The sequence below is a fragment of the Typopeltis vanoorti genome, chromosome 14 (genome assembly GCF_054136105.1).
Source record: "Typopeltis vanoorti isolate ZY-2024b chromosome 14, IOZ_Tvanoo_1.0, whole genome shotgun sequence".
In the NCBI taxonomy this organism is placed as follows: Eukaryota; Metazoa; Arthropoda; class Arachnida; order Uropygi; family Thelyphonidae; genus Typopeltis; species Typopeltis vanoorti.
Window position 1 is genome coordinate 89,231,070 of NC_143562.1, and position 20,182 is coordinate 89,251,251.

The 20,182-nt window shown below is 37.4% G+C and overlaps 1 protein-coding gene across 2 annotated transcripts in view; it reads right to left on the reverse strand.

Moving 5' to 3' along the window:
• Positions 1 to 20,182, reverse strand: part of LOC150099747 (focadhesin) — a 381,450-nt gene that overhangs the window by 174,959 nt on the left and 186,309 nt on the right. For both annotated transcript variants that reach the window (XR_016549345.1, XM_090403693.1), the window contains exons 14-15: positions 8,034 to 8,247; positions 1,560 to 1,704 (exon numbers count right to left, since the gene is read on the reverse strand). Coding sequence is in view for 1 of the 2 variants with exons in the window: in XM_090403693.1 (XP_090259819.1) it covers positions 1,560 to 1,704; positions 8,034 to 8,247 (359 nt within the window). In the remaining variant the exon portion in view is untranslated. The remainder of the gene's footprint in view (positions 1 to 1,559; positions 1,705 to 8,033; positions 8,248 to 20,182) is intronic.

Below are 20,182 nucleotides of genomic sequence, written 5' to 3' on the forward strand. Positions count from 1 at the left end.
ATGACTTGCAATTTCACATGGATGCTTATGACAGGTGTACCAACTAGAAAAAAAAAACTTGGTGTTAGTGTTGCCATTTATGATCGAGGCCGAGAACTATTCAGACCACCCTCGTACAGTGGTATACTTAGATTTTGCAAAGGCTTTTGATAGACTGCCACACCACAAGTCTATCACTAAACTGAAGCAGATAGGACTGGATAACAGACTAGCGAGCTGGATAGGTGAATGGCTATCAGATAAGTATCAGTAAGTTGTGTATGGGGACACTATCTCTAACGAGTAAAGTCACTAGGGTGTTCTACAGGGGACTGTTTAGAGACCATTATTATTTAATTTGTATATTAATGATATTGGGATAGGCTTAACTGGTGACATACAACTTGTGGTGTGGCAATCTATCAAAATCCTTTGCATCACTTTCCAGTTTTGCAGATGATGCAAAACTTGGGAGAGTGATGAGGACAAGCAGATGGTGTGGCTGTACAGGTACATGAGAAGTTGACTAGATTGTATGAGTGGACAACAGTATGGAACTATCAATTCAATCTTGCAAAGTGTAAAGTTCTGAAATCTGGTAGGTAACAATTGGATGCTAAGTATACACTTGGCAGGGAAATTTTAGAGGAAGCTGAGGAGATAAGAGACCGTGGAGTGGTGGTTGACAAGGATCTGAGGTTCAAAGGTTACACTGCACAAGTTGTGAATACATTACATCAGATTATGGCAATGACGCAGAGAACTTTAACTTGTAGAAATAAAGACGGTATCGTATAAGGCCTTGTTATGGATTATTGTGCATAGATTTGGTCCCTTGCTTTTCTGGTGATGAGGAGATATTGGAAAGGGTCCAGAGAAGACTAACTAAAGTCATAACTGGTCTTTGGGATGTTACAGGAACACATGTCAGAACAGACTGAGGGAATGCAGTTTGGAAAGCCTTATGAACAGGAGGAAGGAAGAGATGAGATATGATTGAGACATTTAAGTTGGTAAAGGATTGTTACCAGGTTAATGCGGAAGAAATTTTTCATAAAATGAGACAAGGGAAACAGATCAAGGAGACATACCTGGAAGCTGTATAAAAAGGATGTGAACAGGTTCTTTGCATGAAGAGCAGTTGGTGAGTGGAATGCATTGCCTAACATTGCAGTGAATGTAGATACACTGAATGACTGTAAAGCAGTTTGATAGGCTTTGTGTGCAACACCGCTTGCCTCCTGCAATAAGACTCGACTCCTTGGAGGTCTAGTGTTAAAAATAATAATAATTCTCAGGAAGAAATTCTAACTGTCATATCTTTTCTCGATTCATGAAAAATGAAACAGCCTTCCTACTAGTACACAAATTTCTATCAGTTAAAAGTAGATATCTGCACTGTTAACAGTTAATGACTTTACCTGATGACTATAGAAAGCAAGTTTACTAATATAAGTATTAAAATATACAATGGTAAGTATTATTTATTTTATTATTTTTTTTTGTGCGTGGTGGGATTGCTAAATAATATCTAAGATTTATTCATGAAACAGTTGTTTAAATGTTTTATACACACATACCTTGAAGAACTTTTTCATCCTCTATGGATTGCAGAAGATCAACAAAACAATAACCTGGAGTATAGCTCAATACATCCTCAGGTAATCTGGCCATCTCAAAAGGTGTGGTAGCCATGGAAGTTGGCAGCTTAAGATTTATTTTGGCCTAAACAATGAATGAAAGAAATTAATATAAAATCCAAGAGTTTGTATCAAATTGTATCTAAAATAAAGATAAATGCAAGATTAGATTTCCAAGTTAAACACAAAAGAACTCTGTTAAACATAATTATGGTGCATTTTTTCTTTGAAATGCAGATTGTTATGAAATATACTATTCAACATATCTGGATATCTTGTTATGTCGAATATTAGATTTATGAGTGGCTAAGATTCTTTTCAATGAAAACATTGAAGATATCAAGATGTTTGATAAGTTTCTTTAAAAGAAGAACAGCAGTAACTCAAATTATACAATTTTCACCCAATATCATGGATCTCCTACATCCAGGTTACTTTGCATGGAAAAATACTCTTGACTTAGAAAAACAATGCACGGCCATGGATTCTAAGCCAATACACACTTCTAATAACTTTAGATGATTGTTTATGAGCAAGGTGTTCCTAGAGCCTACTTTAAAAATCCAAAGTTTAGTCAGATATGTTGGCATTTTTAATTGGCAACATGGCTGTGAAAACTCAAAACACCTTACTAAGCCACCCAGATAAACAACACAAACGCATACAACTCACCAACGAAACTGAAAATCAGAACACACTTCTATTCTTGATATGCTTGTCACACATCATCCCTCTGGCAGTCTATCCTTCACTATGTACTAAGCTTAAACATACCAGCCAATACATAGATCTAAATCCTTACCACTATCCAAAACAAAATATAGGAGTGATGTCTGACCTCCAAAAATGGAGCAATAATAATTTGCTCCAATGAGCAAACTCTTAAGCAAGAATTACTAATTATCAGCAATATTTTTTATAAACAATGGCTACAGTGTACTAAATACTATCAATAATATTCTTCAGAACACTACATGTAAAAATAAAAATGATACAGGTTCCAGTAAAACCATAGCCATTTCATACATTAAAGGAATATAAAAATAAACAGAACACTATCATACAAATAAATCCTTAATGCCACCTTTAAAATTTCATCCAAAATTGAAGAATTTATTCTACTCCTCCACAGATCTCTTCTTACCGTTGTTCATGTTGGAGTATATCAAATTCAGTGCAAATGTAACTTACATAATGTACAAGTGAAAAGGACACATGATTCCAATCTGGAAAAAAGAAACACAAATGACATATCAAATTTAATAACTAAGAAAATCTGGCCTTTTCTGATCTACACAGAAATTACTGAAAAGGCACTTGTTTCCTATATCATACCAACATCTAACATGAATGCAAATTTAAAAGAAGTCTATGAAATTCCAATCAACCACCGTGATTTTCTTGATAACAATGGCCTAAAAATCTCAAGAATGTGGATGGCAGACATTCAACCTGCATAAGTTACCTTTGTTTGAACAGGTCATAATATGATAATTAGGACTATGGGTCTTTAGCTAACCCTTACTTTAGGACTCTATTCACTAATTACTCCAGGCATAATTTGACAATAATAAACCTCAGCCCAGTATTTTAAATGAGAGTTTAATTTAGTCTTTACCAGTAGTTTTTATTAAAAAATAATGACTGAATTTTATCTGTGACCATATAAAAAGAGGACTGTAGCATTGAAATAGTGTTATTTTTACTCCACCAGAGTTCAGGCTCTTATGGTGGTAAAAGTTGACCAAATCAGTGATACTTTGGCATATTGCTTGAAGTATAATGCAAATATAATATAATGTAAAATGAAGTATAATTCCAGTAGTGATAACCTTTAGGTAACTTTAAGTAACATGAAGGTCGAGACACTGGGAAACTAAAGTTGGGTAGCATGGTAATAGTCTACAGTTTCACCATGATGGATGTGGTCATTAATATTGCCATGTGTGCCTAACCTAACCAAACCAAATATATTATATATTTATATATTCAAATTCTCCAACAACAACAAACAACAAAGTTATATATTTTCAAATTCTCCAACCTTGTCATTGCAAGATTTACTTCTTACTCCTTCCATAAATGAAGTTTCACTTCAAGTTGATAGTGATGTTCATAAATATAAACCATCAAAAAGCTATGATGAATGACATTTACAAAAGTCACATACAAAACTAAAAATACTTGCAAATCTGCTGCAAATGCTGTACACTTACACAAAATAGGCTGTGAACAATTTTGCAAAAATATGGCACATGTATATTTTTGTTTACAGCTTTTAAAGAATTATGAAAGATAAAAAAAAAAAAATAGTAATAGTTAAGGCAGACAAAGGAAATACAACAGTAGTTATGAATATAGATGAATACGTATGAAAATTGAACAGCATATAAGATTTCATCACCTATTTATTATGAGACTGGGGATTCCATATGGCATTCACATAATAAAACTCATGACTTGATCAGAAAGTTACCTAATTGGCCAGAATTAAAAAAAAAAAAAAAAAAAAAAATCTTTATCATCGAAATATCCATTAGCCCCAAGAATTTATGGTGCACCAATAATATATAAAAATATATTATATTATGGCCAATTATAGATGGGAGAGATTCCCTGACCTCAAACTTAGAATAAGGCTGTGGGAAAGATACCAGTAGAATAAGAGCTCATATACAGACAACATAGGTCAGGAGTCAGTTCTGGTGCACAACTTTCAGGTTAGGACAATTGGAGAAATGCCATCAGGATCAAGACTCTTTTGTGTCTAATTTGGATAGTATTTGTAGGGCAACTGAAATAGTAGGGGGGGGGAGCATTTACCATTGTCAGTTATGCATGCATTGGAAGCAAACTGTGAAGCCAAGAGAATAGTGTTTTCTGTGGGTGATGATGTAATGGTGTTGGGAAGAAGTTACGACCAATTGCTTTGGTGAGAGATCAAAAGACTCGGCTGTCACTTGGATAGACTGCTAGATTCCTGCTTTTTGCTCTTCCGAACTTTGTTTTGTAAGCACTGATAGTTTTTTTTTTTTTTGCATCTATTTCAGGAGTGAGTATAAGCTCTAAAGGAGGATGGAGTTTTTGATGTGTTAGGTATGTTATCACCAAAGTAATCCTCATCGGATTACTTTGGTGATAAGTTCGTTGCATATGTTTGGGTTGGAAGGCTGGAAGCAATAGTCCAACCATAGGAATATGGCATAAAAGTCGTGGAGGCTGTCCCACATGGCACTGTTATAATACCAAACTACCCTTGTATGGGGGGTGGCTGTGTAAGCATTGTTGCATGGGGAAGAAGATGAGCACTAATTATGGTTAGAATTACCTAGGGGGGCCCCACTATATTCACTGTGTATTTGGAAAGGTCATTGGTGAGGAAGAGATCTAGGGTGTTTAGGGAGTGGTTCAGGTTATCTGGTTGGCATGTGAAGAAGTTGTGTAAGTCGTTGGTGATGGCAAATGTTTCAGCATCTCTACGTGCAAGATCTGTACGACTGGAAGAAAGCCAGTTGGTGTTATGGACATTAAAATCTCCTAGGAGGAGATGATTTTGCTGTTGGGAAAGTGGGACTGGAGAAAATAAATTTTTGAGGAGAGGAAATTAAAGAGCTCAGAGTGGTTGGTGACATTAGCAGAGCAATAGAGACAGCAAATGAATTTGACTGAGTGGTGAAGGGATATTTTCAACCAAAGAAGATAAAAGTTGGGCAATTCTAGGTTGGGTGCTCTCTAGCAAGGTATGTCAAAGCAGATGTATGTGCAGATGCCATCCTTGGATCGAAAGGAGTTAAAGAGCGTGTAGTTTGATATGAATAGTGCTGAGGGAGATGCGAGATTCGAGTTTCTGCCAAAAAAAAAAAGAGTAGGTGAGGTTTAGTAGACTGAAGATGGTAGTAGACACTATTAAGGTTGGAGATGAGGTCACAGATGCTGGTGAGGTGGATATGCTAGGTTCTGTGAGGCATATGTTTGACTGCAAGGATCTTGTACATTTCCTATGCAGTGCTTGCATACTGATCTCCGTTGTGGCTACTAGTGGCATCACTTGATTTTTGCATTAATTTAGTTTGTTTGTAGTCTATGATCCAATTGTTTTCTCCATTTTGGCGTTTTTCTTCTAGTTGTTTTTCCGAAGATGATTTTGTTCTTTCTGGGCAAATGTTAAGTCTGGTCGAGCATTGATGTGCAATTGGGGGCAAGTGTCCTTGAGCTTGTTGTTGATCGCTGTTATTAATTTAGACATGCTTGTCGCAAGTCACTTTTATGAGATATGGAAAGTTCATTCCATCCTTTCCCTTTGATGTTTATTTATAGGTCTGAAATGATGCACCTGACAATGTTTTTGGAATCAAAACTGCATTCTTCTGTTAATCTGGTGATGTCTTCTTTTAGTGATTTTCCATTTTCTGTCGGAAAGTTCAAAATAAGTTGTCGGATTTTTTGTTTTTGGTCTCAATTGAGTCATGTACCGTTGATACCATTAAGTAAAATCGCATCAACAGTACAACTAGTTTCTAGAGCTCGTATTTTGCAGGAAAAAAGGTTCATTCATAGTACTGAGGTGCTGTTCAAGGTGTTCAATTTATTTGCCTAAATTCAGGAGCTGTTTAACAGAAGGGAGGCACAGCGAGCAGAAGAAGTGCTGGTTGAGGTCGATAAACAGCTTGTGCACTGATTCATCTATTTTTGCACAGGACGTGTGTAGCCAATGGCAACAGAACTCACAAAACATACCCTCTTTTTTGTTTATCAGTAACATCAATTTTACAGCTACAGGACTTTGTGGGCTTGTCAGCAGTCCACAGCCATGTGCTGGCAAGACAGTTGATCTTCTCTTATTGGTTTTTGTTGCTGTCATCTTTGCTTCACACAGTAGGCATAGCAGGCACTTACACCTGGCTTATTTTTAACCAGAAAGATAACTGATTTGATGCACTATAAGTACTTACAGGTTGCAGAAGTAATTAACTCCTTAGTACCCGCTGTTAAGATTTCCGTTGAATGATTAATTTGATGAAAAACACAAAAACAATAAAATGCTGGAGCACAAGTTAAGAGTAGCATATTCATAGATACCACCTTTAACATTTTTAGCATTCAGGAATATGTGAACAGAGATAATGTCAGGTGTTATGGTCACATAAACAGAATGGAAGTTGAAAGGTTAGCAAAACAATTATTTGATGCCATGGTGGAAAAAGACCAAGATCTAGATGGATTGATACAGAAGGTGTACTTACAAGACTAATATGGAGGAAATTTGTCAATAAGAATTTAGTAATAATGTAAACTTTTTATGTGGTAGTAAGTACATATCAAGAATTACATGAAAATAAATATGGAGATGCATAAAACAAAGTCGATTCTATAGATAGATAGATAGAGATGAAACAAAGTCGATTCTATAGATAAGATAGAGATGAAACAAAGCTGATTAGAGAAGAGAATTATGAAAATTATTTCAATTATTATATTAATAATAATTTCATATACCAGCCTTGGCAGTTTGGTGGAAAGCTATTGCCTGTTTACAGTAAAAACTGTGGGTTTGAATACTATGTAAAGCATGTATGTTTGCAGTCTACTCTGGACAAGCTTTTTATGAGATCTCCCAGCTCAGTAACTAACAAAAATGTCTCTTCCAAACAAGAGTTTGAATATCATATAGGATGTTAAGTGACTCTTTATAAGTTATTATACATTAAATTATCCTTTCAGCTAAAGATAATTTAATGAGTCTCATCATAAAGAAGTTGCAGAATTTTCCTTCCTTGGGAATGCAACTTTTTCACTCTGCAAGACAAACTACCTTGAAAACACACTCACCTGATAGTCATACATATAATTTATCAAACATCTATGATACATTTAATTGTATCAGACTATGCAGACAGGAATAGTTGCCCATAGAGCATTATTTAGGTTTATATGAAGCTAAGTTACTTTGGCCATGGTAGGCTGCTGAGACTAACACATCAAAGGGAAAGGTTAAGTAATAATATAATTAACTGAATCAACTTAGAGTTCCAAAAGAAGATGTACATGTAGCTAATATATGCATAGCATACAAGAAGTGGAAATTCTGGGATAATAGTTCCAAGAGGATGGTGTGATTGTCAGAAGATAGAGAGCAACAGAAATAGCAAATAACCATCAGAATGGTGCAAAATAATTTTGAGCCAGAGTTCAAAAAAAGAGAAATTCACTTGCTGTAACAAATTCAATATGTTCCCTTGCAAGGTCTCATAGCTACATTGCCATTTAAAGGAAATTTACTGTAGTGAACATTTTATTATAAATAAGTATTTCTTTGGTCCAATCAGAATTCATTATAGTGAGTCAATTGGATTTAAAATAATTACTTTTTTGATTTCCGTAAATTATTTTAAAGAAAAGAAATATCATACTTACATCAGATGGAAGTAGTTTTAAAAGATGGTAGTCTAGAGGAAAAGACGCAAGTGCTTTAAATGCAGCTTCCACAGTTAATGGTTCAGTTTCACGACAAATATGTCTCCAGAGAAGTGATGAAATATCTCCAAGAAATTTGTCATATTCAAAGGAGGAGATTCTCAATTTTGCTGATAGAGACATAAGTTGAAATAACCGGCTGATAACCAGAGGTCTGTAAGAAATGGTTAAGTTATATTAAAAATCAGAAAAATAGACTGAGAAAATTCTTTTGCAATTAGGAAATCTAGAGATGGGGAATGTATCCCAAAATAAATAAATAAATTATGACCATATCTACAAAGACAAACTCTTAATTACAAGCATGGAAAAGGGTATCCTGCATATGATCTTCAACTTTAAAAAAAAATAATAGAAAAATTCAAAATATTTAAGAATCATATGCAAAAACACTAAATTTATTAATAAGGATGACAACAATAACACAAAGTAATGATAAGTGACAGCTTAACCTAACACCTAGGCAGGCAGTATGATAAATGTTAACTTTATATTTTGTCATTTCAAATACTTTTTCTTTGTGTGTATAAGGAAAAAAAAACAAAGTGTTAGTAAAAATATCTTGGCACAGTGCAATAAGATAGAAAGGCTCCCAGTACCTCATGCTTTACAATTCCCTACTGGGCTTTTTTGTGGTGACTTGTGGTGATTAATCAACCAAACTGTGTGAATATTATTGTTCAGGCATTTCCATGGAGTAACTTTACTATGGGAAGGCCTATTATTATTCATTCACAATGAAAAATTAAATATGGAAACAGGTAACAGAATAATTTTAACAGACTTTCTGACATCTTCATTAAAAATAAAGACAACAGAAACTGATGAATCCAATGGAATTGATAACATAATGGATACAGCATATTTTGATAAGATAAAAGGATTAAAGAAGAGAGTGGCATTACTAATGAACCTCTGAAAAGCTGTATCCACTCCATGTGAAACTCCAAGATAACAGTATTGATGATGACTTTGAGACCATTCAGTGTTGAAATGATCAGGAATTTTAGATATTTAAGATGTTGACAAGACCAGAAAATAAAGATGCAAGCAACAAGCAGTTGATAATAATGATGAGCAACTTTAACCAGATTCACTGTTTGGAAAAAAATGTGTAAGGAGAATGAATTCTTTAAGCTGCTTAGGGACACTTATTTTACACAACATGTGATTAAAGCAAATCATGTGATGAAACTGATCACAGACGTCACCCATGGTGACATCTGTGATCACTGTATGAGACATTAATCACAGATGTCACCATGGGTGACGTCTGTGATCAGTGTATGAGACAATCTTTCTCACCAAATTGGTGAAAAAGATTATCTCACACACTGATCAGAACCGCATAATCTTTCTCACCAATCTGGTGAGAAAGATTATGCGGTTCTGACATGGGCACGTACTAGACTGCCTCCAGTCTAGCTTTACCAAACCAAAGATATGTGGAATTACAGTGCAGAAGAATATGACAAACTAAGGAAACATAATGGTAACCTATCATGGTATGACTGACTGCAAGACAGAAGTAATGCATGGGACTTGGTTTGAGATCAGTTACTATAGTATGGCATTATCAGATTGTACTAAGGAGGAGGATAAATAAAGTGGAGTGAAATAGATGAGTTATGAAATTATGTGGGAGCTGCAGAGAAAGACAAATATAAGGCAGAGGCTAGGAAGCTACAAAGAAGAAAAAGATATTGGCTGAGGTAGCAAAGAGAATTTGACAGTTATAAGACTAATAAATTGAAAGAGGTGCATATAGATGAGTGATTTTAGTTGCTGAAGATGGAAAATGGGTCATGTACATTATAGATATAGTGGAAATGTTCAATAAGAATTTTGTCAGTGTGTTTCTCAATTGGGTAGCTAGGAGCTGCACTGAATACCAGTGAAAAGGAGGGAATGGCAGTTCAGGAATATGAAATGTTTGGAGTTTAATGTAAGCTTGATGTTAATAAGGATAACATCAAGTTCACATATAATTCTGTAGGATATGATGGGATATCACTATGTAGATTAAGTAAATATGCAAGAAATCTGATAGAGCCTCAGACTGCTATTAGACAAGAATAGCCCCAGGACAGTGAAAGGAGAAAAAAAAAATAGTACAACTGAATAAGGGAGAATCCAATCTAGCAGTGTCAAACTATAATGCAGGTATTAAAAGAAACTTGGATGGCAACAGGGAGCAGCAAAGGTTTCTTTAAGGCCTTCGGTAATTCTTAGTTACATTTTATTAAAATGTATACATACAGAAGAGATTCTTAATCAGATTTTACAAGGGCATTTGAGAGAATACTGCATGAAAAAATTTTATTGATGTTGAGAAAATGAGGATGGATAGTCATTTGGTAGTCTGGTTACAGGGAAGATTGACTAACAGGAATGCATGAGTTGTGGATGGGAATATCATGTCTTAAAAGAGAACAGTGACAGATGGTCTATATGAGCCACTCAAAGTAGAGAATAAATTGCTCATCATGCAAAATGTCAATAAACCTGAAAAAAAAAAAAAAAAAAAACCTCAAATCTCTTCATCCTCCCTTCAACTCCAAGATTATAAATAGCTTGCCCAAAATTCACAAAGCTGATATTTTTCTGATACTCATTATTGATGGAATCGGGTCACTTATTTATTATCAAAATATCTTGCTGCATGAGTCATACAAACACCAACTCTTACATTAAGAATTCAGCCCAGTTTGCTCAGAAACTGTTGGATAATTCCACCTTGTTGTCTGACATCTTTACAAATTTGGATATAGTCTCCTTTTAACATCAGCATACCAGTTGATGATGTGCTGAACCTTATCAAAGAGTTTTTCTCACTAGATGTGACATGAGTGTTCAAACATTACTTTTGGTCCAACTTCAGAATAACTGTCTTTATAAACAACCTTTTGACCTGGTTGTGGAATGCCCTAATGCCCCCACCACCACCAATGTTTACTTAATGAAAAACTTTGTAAAATGGTTTCTTGCTCAAGTTCACCTAAAATCTACCCTTTTTTATATTATACTGCACACAAAAGATCACAAGACCTATAAGCAAATTAGTGCTATGTGTGTGGGCAAGAGGATGAAAAGAAACGAAGAATCTGTTCATATTTTGTTTGTTCAGCTGAAGGTTGTATTTTTGGGGAAGGGGTGGGAGGCTGTTCCAAAGAACAGAAACAGATGGAATGAAAGAGGAGACAGTGGTTTGGCGAGTTTCAACGTGGACTGTAAAAGGGTACTAGTTAGCAGTGGCTCTTGTTCTAATAATTCTGAAGGAGAGTGAAGGAATAATAGTGGCCGATTCAGCAGAGTAGTGTTCACGAAAGTATCTGTAGAAGACGCACACGGCAAAAAATGAACACCTAATGAGAGAGGGATCGACGTTCCTTTCTTTTTATCCTCTTGCCCACACACACAGCAGTAATGGGTATGCAAGAGAGGGATCATTAATTAACCAGAATGACCATTTCTGAATAGAATCAAGCAATCTTAGGGAGGATTTTGGTGCACCATCCCAAATATGGGAGCAATATTCCATGGTTGGGCAGATTTGGGATTTGTATAGACTTAGCTACTGTGAAGGTGTGAAGCGTCTTGTGCAAAAAAGTACACCAAGTTTTTTGGCATCTGCAGAAGTTATAGTTGAAATGTGTTTCTGTCAGAAAAGATAGGAGATATAGGTCAGTTCAAGAAGCGAAATCTGATTGTTTTTGGATATCTGAATATTGTTGAAGGTAAAGGTGAGGGATGCAAGCTCTTTCTTGAAAGAGAGATCTGAGAGTACTGAGTTTTGGTGTCATTGAAGTCTATAAGGTTGTCCTTGCTCCACTGGAATGAAGCTAGGAGATCAGAGTTCAAGCTACTGATCGTGGTAGATCTTGAGGATTCTAATACTTGAACATTACAAGTTTGTCAAATGAAAAGAAGGAATGGAATGTATTGTCACTGGCAAAGCTATGAATAGGATATCTGTCAGAGCAAGTCATTTATATACAAAAGGAAGAGAGTGGACGAAAGAACTGAACCCTGGGGTAACTCCTGCATGGGTGGGGAAGTCTGAGGAGAAGAAACCATTCACCACGACATGTAGTAAGCGACCAATGAGAAAGTTGGCAATCCAGTTGTAGAGTGTGGATGGCAGTTTGTTAAGTACACCCTGTGCCAACCTGATCAAATGCCTTTGAGCTGTCTAGGGCAGCCACGTGAGTTTCTCCAAATTTTTCTATAGCTTGAGTCCAAAGGTGGGTGGTAAAAGTTAGATCAGCTGTAGATCACGTGGCAGAATCTATACTGCTAGTCACTGATTAGTCAGTAGATGTCTAGGTGGTCCAAGAGTTGGCTGGTGATGACCTTTTCCATACTTGAAACAGAACAGAAGTGAGAGCAATTGGTCAGTAGTTCATTGGTTGACTTTTAATACCTTTCTTTTTAGGATGAACTGAATGTGGGAATGTTTCCATGTTATAGGGTAGATGCCAGTTGAACAGGATATGGAACAGGTATTAGTTCTGAGGCACAAGTTTTAACACAATAGATGAAATACCATCAGGACCAGATCTCTTGTTTGTATTCAGATTAGTAAGGATTCTTCGGATTTCAATCTACTGGAAGACTTTAGGTGAACATGGGGAAAGCAGTTCCTGGTGAATGGAGGGAACTTTGCCCAGATTATCCATTAATGCAGGAATTGGAAAAGAAGAGTGATGCCAGTAAGTCGACCTTGTCTTTCAGGTGATGTAACTACAGTATCATCCAATGCAAGAGTGGCAGAAACATAACATAGGTGAGCAAAGGTTTTGTCCGATGGCTTTTGCAAAGAATCAGAATGGGTGACTATCATTTGGGCAGGAGGCAAATTTACAGCTTTTGGTCCTTTCAAAGTGACTTAGGATTTGGATAATGATTATTTACAGCTGTTAACAGCAGTATAGGTGGAGTAAATAACTAAAGTTTTGGTCTTGAGCCATTCGTGCAGAGGTCTTTTTTTTTTTGTTTACTGCATGGACACACTTTTTTTTGAGAGCTATGGCTTGGATGGTTGTTGTGAATTTTGAGTAGAATAAGACATAAAGGCCTTTATTCCTGTGAGAATGATTTCTGTTATTCGGTCTGAGCAGGTGTTTCAGTCAGAAGAACTGAAGCAGCGTTCGGACCATGAGAAGGACGAATAGAAGTCATGGAGGTTGTCCCATCTGGCACCCTTGTAGTGCCAAATTACTGAAAATTAGTGGGTGAAGGTTGTTGTTGCTGTTGTACAAAAGAGACTTGTATGAGGTTGTGATCTGAGTTACCAAGAGGAGAACTGATGTCCACAGCATACATGGAACGAGAGCTTGTTAGGAAGAGATAAAGTGTATTGGCAAATTGGGAAGAAGCAATAGCAACAACCTATCACAGATCATCAATCACCTTAGCATCCCTGCCTGCTTAGAGTTGTGGAGGTTGAAGTCCCCAAAAAAATGATGACCTCACTATTACGGTATTTCGACTGTACAAAGTCTTGCTTTAGAGAGAGAGAGAGAGAGAAGTGAAGAAATCAGAGTGGTTAACAGAGAGAGAGAGAGCATATGAAAGGAGAGGTTGGTTATCTCTGAACTCTCTCTCAATACTAACATTCGAGGTTTTGCAATCTCTGACATGGTATGTTCAGTTCTGATGAATGTACAAATGCCATCCTTGTAGCAAAAGAACTGTGTAATGTGCAGTTTGGGAAGTTGAGGTGGACAGTGGTTGCCGAGGTTGCCAGTTGGAGTTTTGATAAGAATTCTCGTTTAGATGACTGCAGGAAATGGTACACATTGTTTATGTTGCTGTTTAGGCTACAAATGTTGAAGGGGATGCAGAAACTTTTTTTTTCTTTTTTCTTTTGGTAAGAATTAATGTTAGTAGGTTGTTTGGTGGTTTTTATGGTTGGATTTTTTTTTGTTTTATTTTTTACAATTTTTTTGGACATGTTGACATCTTCATAGTTTGTAAAACGATGTATATGATTTAAAACTTTCTTCATTCCCTTAATTCATTCTGTCCAAAAATGATTTAGGCTAAAAGAAGAATTTCACTCTTTTCTCTACCAGTTCAACCTTAAGAAATGTTCCATGAACACCATCCAGAATATACAACCTAGTGATGCTTCACCGCACCAAAAGTCTAACATTTGATAACAAACTATTTCCATCCATTAGAAATCTTTCCGGCAAGAGTGCCATCTTACTCAAGTCATAAGATCAGAGTAGCTTACCAACTATTTAAACTGTCTAGCATCATCATCTACAAACATCTGAGTGCTTATGGAATTCCATGTTTTAGAACTATTAGGCAAGTGGAAGTTCTGAAATAAGAAAAATTAACATCTTAGTAACATGGAATGAAGAATAGAAAAATCTGGCCTTCCAGATAATTCATCTACCACAAATTGCACCAGTGATTGGGATATAGCCACCATGCACTATCCAGAGAAAACCTTGCTTTCATGTCAAATTAAGGAATCTGTTCTTCACTGAGTATAAATCATTTACTCAAAATGGCTCCATCAACAAAAACCAGTACCCTAATGTAACCAACCATTCAACTTGTTAATTTCCTCTCCTAAAAATTGATTTTCTGCAGTCCCACTTCCCCAATAGTGAAATCATCCTCCTAGGAGATTTTAATGTTTGCAACACCAAATGGCCTTTCCTGCAGTTGTACAGATCTTGCAAGCAGAGATGCTGAAACATTTGACATTACTAATGAGCTTACACAAATTGCTCTCATGCCAACCAGAATACCAGATAACCCGAACCACTCTTAAACATCCTAGATCTCTTCCTCACCAATGATCCTTCCAAATACACAGTGAATTTAGTGAGCCCCCAAGGTAATTCTGACCACAATCTAGTGCTCATCTCCTCCCCAATGCAACAACACTTACTCAGGCACTCCCGCACGAGTAGTTTAGCATTATAACAGTGCCAAGCGGACAGCCTCCACGACTTCTATTCCTCATTCCCATGGTTGGACTATTGCTTCCAACCTTTCAACCTAAACATATGCACCAAACTTATCACCAAAGTAATCCTCACTGGCATGGAAACATACATCTCCCACACTACTCTGAATTGCCATTCCCTAATTAAACCCTGGTTCTACAAAAGATTTGCAAAGAAGGTACAAATGAAAAACCAAACATACTGCAACTGGCTCAAATCAAGAACTCCATATTCCTTTAGATCTTATACTCAAGGCCGAAACAGATGCAAAAAAAACACAATGCTTCCAAAACAGAGTTTGAAAGAGTAAAAAGCAGGAAATTAGCAGCCTGTACAAATGATAGTCGAGTCTTTTAGTCTCTCACCAAAGCAATTGGCTGTAACTTCTGCCCAACACTATTCCCACCCCTAATCATACCCAGTTGGCTCCATTCCATCATCACCTACAAAAAAAGCAAATCTCCCAGCTTCACACTTTGCTTCCAATGCATGCATAACTGACAATGGTAAATGTCAGTTATGTATGCCCAACATACAATGCCTCTTATATCCTTTTGCCAGGAAGAGATCAGAAAAATACTGTCCAAATTAGATACAAAAATATCTCCTGGCCCTGATGGCATTCCTGCAGCTGTCCTGAAATTTTATGCACCAGAACTGACTCCTATCCTATGTCGCCTGTATATACTCTCTTACTCCACTGGTATCTATCCCACAGAACTGGAAATTGGCCTATATTCAACCCATTCCCAAGAAGGGCAATAAGTCACTGCCATCCAACTACTGCCCTATCTCGCTCTCCTCAGTCCTGCCTAAAGTAATGGAAAAATCATCAATGCCCAACTCTCACAATAGCTTGAAGGCACCCACCTAATAAACAACCACCAGTATAAATTCCATCACTGCTAATCAACAGGAGATCTACTCACATGTCACCCTTCTCTGGACAAATGCCATGGAGAAGTTTGCCGAATTTCAAGTGGTTGCACTTGATATCTCCAAAGCTTTTGAGCGAGTCTGGCACAAAGGCTTACTAGGTGAAACTATCGTCGTTTGGTCTGTCTGGATGCTCACAATGTGTGGTGGTGGATGATCCCTTATCTTCCCACCATTCAACTAATGCCGTGGTTCCACAAGGTTCTGTCCTCTAACGAACCCTCTTCCTGCTATATATATATATATATATAGCATATAATAATAATATAAAAATATATATCAATGACCTACTTCAGTTGACCTCCAACCCAATACACAGTTTTGCACTCCTTCCTTTCATTTGATAAACCTCTCTCAACTCAACCTACAGAACATCAACCACCACCTCTCTCAATTCTGATCTCCAAGCCATCCTCCAATGGGGTTTTCAGATAACCTCATCAACTTCAATGCTACCCTGACATCAAGCCTCTCCCGGCATAAACACATCATAATCATTGCATCCTCAGCTTCTAAAAAACTAGGATTTCTCGATTTCTCTTTTACTCAAGACGTTACTTTACCCTTGAACAGCTGTTAACTTTATACAAATTGCACATCTGCCTAGCTATTGAATCCTGCTCTCACATATGGGGTGGGGCCCCTAAAAGCTCCCTCAAAATGCTTGACTCAGTATAGAGGAGAGCAATTGGTAAGAGATGAATAATTATTAATTATCCATCTCTTACCAATCTGTGCAAAAGTGGGGAGTTACTCCCCCCACTTTTGCACAGATGTTTGGTTTCTGCACTATGTGTATTCTACAAATATTTCCATGGGAAATGTTCATCTGAAATAGCATCAATAATCCCCCCCCCCCACTCAGAACTAAGCTCGTTGAAATATGTGCAGCTGCTGCTCAACGTCCTTTCACAGTACACCTTGAAACCCACAGAACAAGTTTCTTTTACTCTATCCCTGCTACTGCTGTACCGTGCAACAGTCTTCCCCCTGACGTGTTTCACATGGACTACAATATACAGGCGTTTAACACGTTCGCTGCCAACTACGAGTATACTCATAGTTGGTATATGAGCCTCACAAGCCAACTACGAATATACTCGTACGACGCTTACCGCCGGCAATGAGATTACTCGTACTGACCTTGAAGAAGTGAAAGTGCTTGGCATGTGCAGAGCATAACAGCAAAGTGTGTATGCTCGTAGTTGGTATATGAGCCTCACAAGCCAACTACAAATATACTCTTATGTCAATTACCGCCGGCAAAGAAATTACTCGTACTGACCTTGAAGAAGTGAAATTGCTTGGTGTGCGGTAACAAACTATGCCCGAGGTTGGTGGCAGCGAATGTGTTAAATGTAAACAAGTTCCTCCTTTCCCAATCCACTACCCACATACAGTTCTAATGTACTATAGGTTGATTAACCAACTTCTTATGTATGAGCTAAAAAATAATAAATAAAAAATAAAAATAAATCTCATCTTAAATGATATCTGAAAGTCAATAACCAGATCGTTCAAGACACTAACGTTCAACTTTTGCAACAATCATTGAACTATCTGAAGAGACAGCATAATGTGTATTATACATAACTGGTATTTGTTTTTAATTGTTGCTGTTCTAATGGTTTACCTGAGTCTTGTTTTTTAATTTGTAGACCTTCCTTATTCTACCATCCTAAAGAAGCTACTGGTTCTAGGTCCTTAGTGTGCAAATCTAGTTGGTGCACAATCTATTTATACATAATGCTAACTGCTATTAAACCAATATTTTAGTAATAAACCTTTCTGTAGTCAAAATTTAATTTCAAACATGATACTGATGAGCTGATGCAATTAGGAGTGCTCTAAATGTGAAATGTACAATTTTTAACTACACTCTAGTGCAAAGATAGAGATGGATAGGGATGATAGGTATACTTTGTCAACTAATTTCTCATGCTGCCTCACATTACAAATCACTTATTAAATTAGCTGTGCTTTGTGATGAGCAAGCTTTGTGTACATCTTTATAATAAAAATATATCCTATTTAATTATAGCAGTGATGAAGTAGAACTTGACTAAAAAAAGTTTTAAGTTTTGTTCTGTTATATCTGTATACTCATTCGTTCTTACTGCAATAAGAACAAAAAGACAAATCAAACACCCTAAAATTAGTTTAAGAAAAATTAGGCAGCAACCGAATCTATACAGGAAGAAGCAACCGAATCTATACAGGAAGAAGCCAATGATAATGTTTGTTTATTTAAAGCTAGTAAGCTATGTGGCAACATGTTGCATGTTCAAATCTTTGTCAGACTGCTATAGAAGTTTATCTGGTCAATCCAACAAGGATAACATCTTTCTTTGGTTTAATAAATTTAGTTTAATCCTTTATCCAAGTGTGAGCAAACAAAGTTTGCGCCTGAAAGTATCTTCAGGACTGGGGTAAGGTGGTACAACACCAGGTCAACTCGTTGCAAAGGTGGAGCAAGCTACCAATACTCCTATCTCAGTATCTCCCATCATGCAAAACACATCTCCTTGCAGATATGTCTAATGTTATGCATTAAGGGAAGGGCCACAACCCAGACTAGTTTCAACCTTTATTGAGGTCTCTTCAGTGGGAGCCAGGCCCAAGTGGAGATACCAGGCAGAAGCATTAGCAGGTCATCTCTACCTATAGGAGTTGCCAAATGGTGTGCCACCCTTTTTTAATAAATTACTCTGGATTTAGAGAAAGATGTTGAAAGTTTATTTTTCACTTGGTTAGAGTATAATAAATTTAGTTTAATCCTTTATCCAAGTGTGAGCAAACAAAGTTTGCGCCTGTTGTTGTTGTACCACCGTTGTTGTACTACAACGGTGTTGTACCACTTTACCCTAGTCCTGAAGATACTTTCAGGTGCAAACTTTGTTTGCTTTCACAAAAATCCCAGCGGGTAAAATACCCAAGAAAACCCACCACACGAAGGAAAAAAATCCCAACAACGAGATGGGAAAAATTGATACACACAGGAAGGAGGAAAAAATGGTCGCGATCAGTGCTCCAACTAAGCGCACAAGAGACATAGAGACAGAGGAAAAGAAAAAAGCTAAACAAAGCAGCCTACTGTCATTGGAGGACGAAATGGATAACTCCCAAATTATAGGCCAATGTGGAGCAACAGGCACAGAGCCCTTCGATGAGGCCGTAACAATGCCAGGAAACCTACCCCCGGTAGCGGACCAACCTGCAGAACCCCAACCACATATCCACAGAATGGACTCTTCTAGCGACATGGATAAGGACTTTCTAGGCAACCTCTGTATTGATCTCGAGGCAAAAAGTCCAAACAGCTACGATGGAGAATCGGATGTGGTTTATGTAGACCCACGAACAGATAACAACCCCCCTTCTTCTAAACGTCAACATGGAATTTAAAATTGCCACTTTAAACACTAATGGACTACGCAACCCTTTTGCGCAAAGCGCTGTCTGGAGGATAATGTTAACGCACAAAATTAATATCCTCCTGATACAAGAAACCCATTTTTATAAGCATTGGGACGTGGAGAACTTCTCGAGAAGCTACCCGGTCACCAGCTACTGGTGCTTCGGGAACGCGCACTCGCGAGGGGTGGGGATACTAATTTGTCCCCCAATCGCAGGTGGGTGGGGGTCTTCAACGTCCAGAAAGACGCCACAGGACGTCTAGTAGCAGTGGACTGGAAGTACGGTGGCCGTACCATCTGGCTTGTTGCAGTTTATGCCCCGAACAACCCATACCACAGAAGTGGTTTCTTCTCTGCCCTTGAAAACTATCTCCTGGGAGCAGACCACCTCATAGTAGCCGGAGAGTGGAATTGTGTGGAAGACACGTTTAGACAAAGTGGGCGGGAATGCAAATACCGGAACTGGCGGCATTACCGCCTTAAAACGATGTTGTGTAAACTCTGATCTCATCGATGTCTGGAGGCGGAATAACCCATCCAAAGTAGAGACAACATGGTGCCGCGGCCAGATATCGACGAGACTAGACAGGGTGTACGTATCTCAAAACATGGAAAACATGTTCAGAGGATACGTCACACTGCAGTACACAACATGTCAACAGACCACAAAATGGTCATATTCAAAATCACACTCCCAGAGGTTATGGAAACAGCCAGAGGTCCTTGGAGGCTCCCTCCTATCTTTCCCAGTCTTTTTAGCGAACAG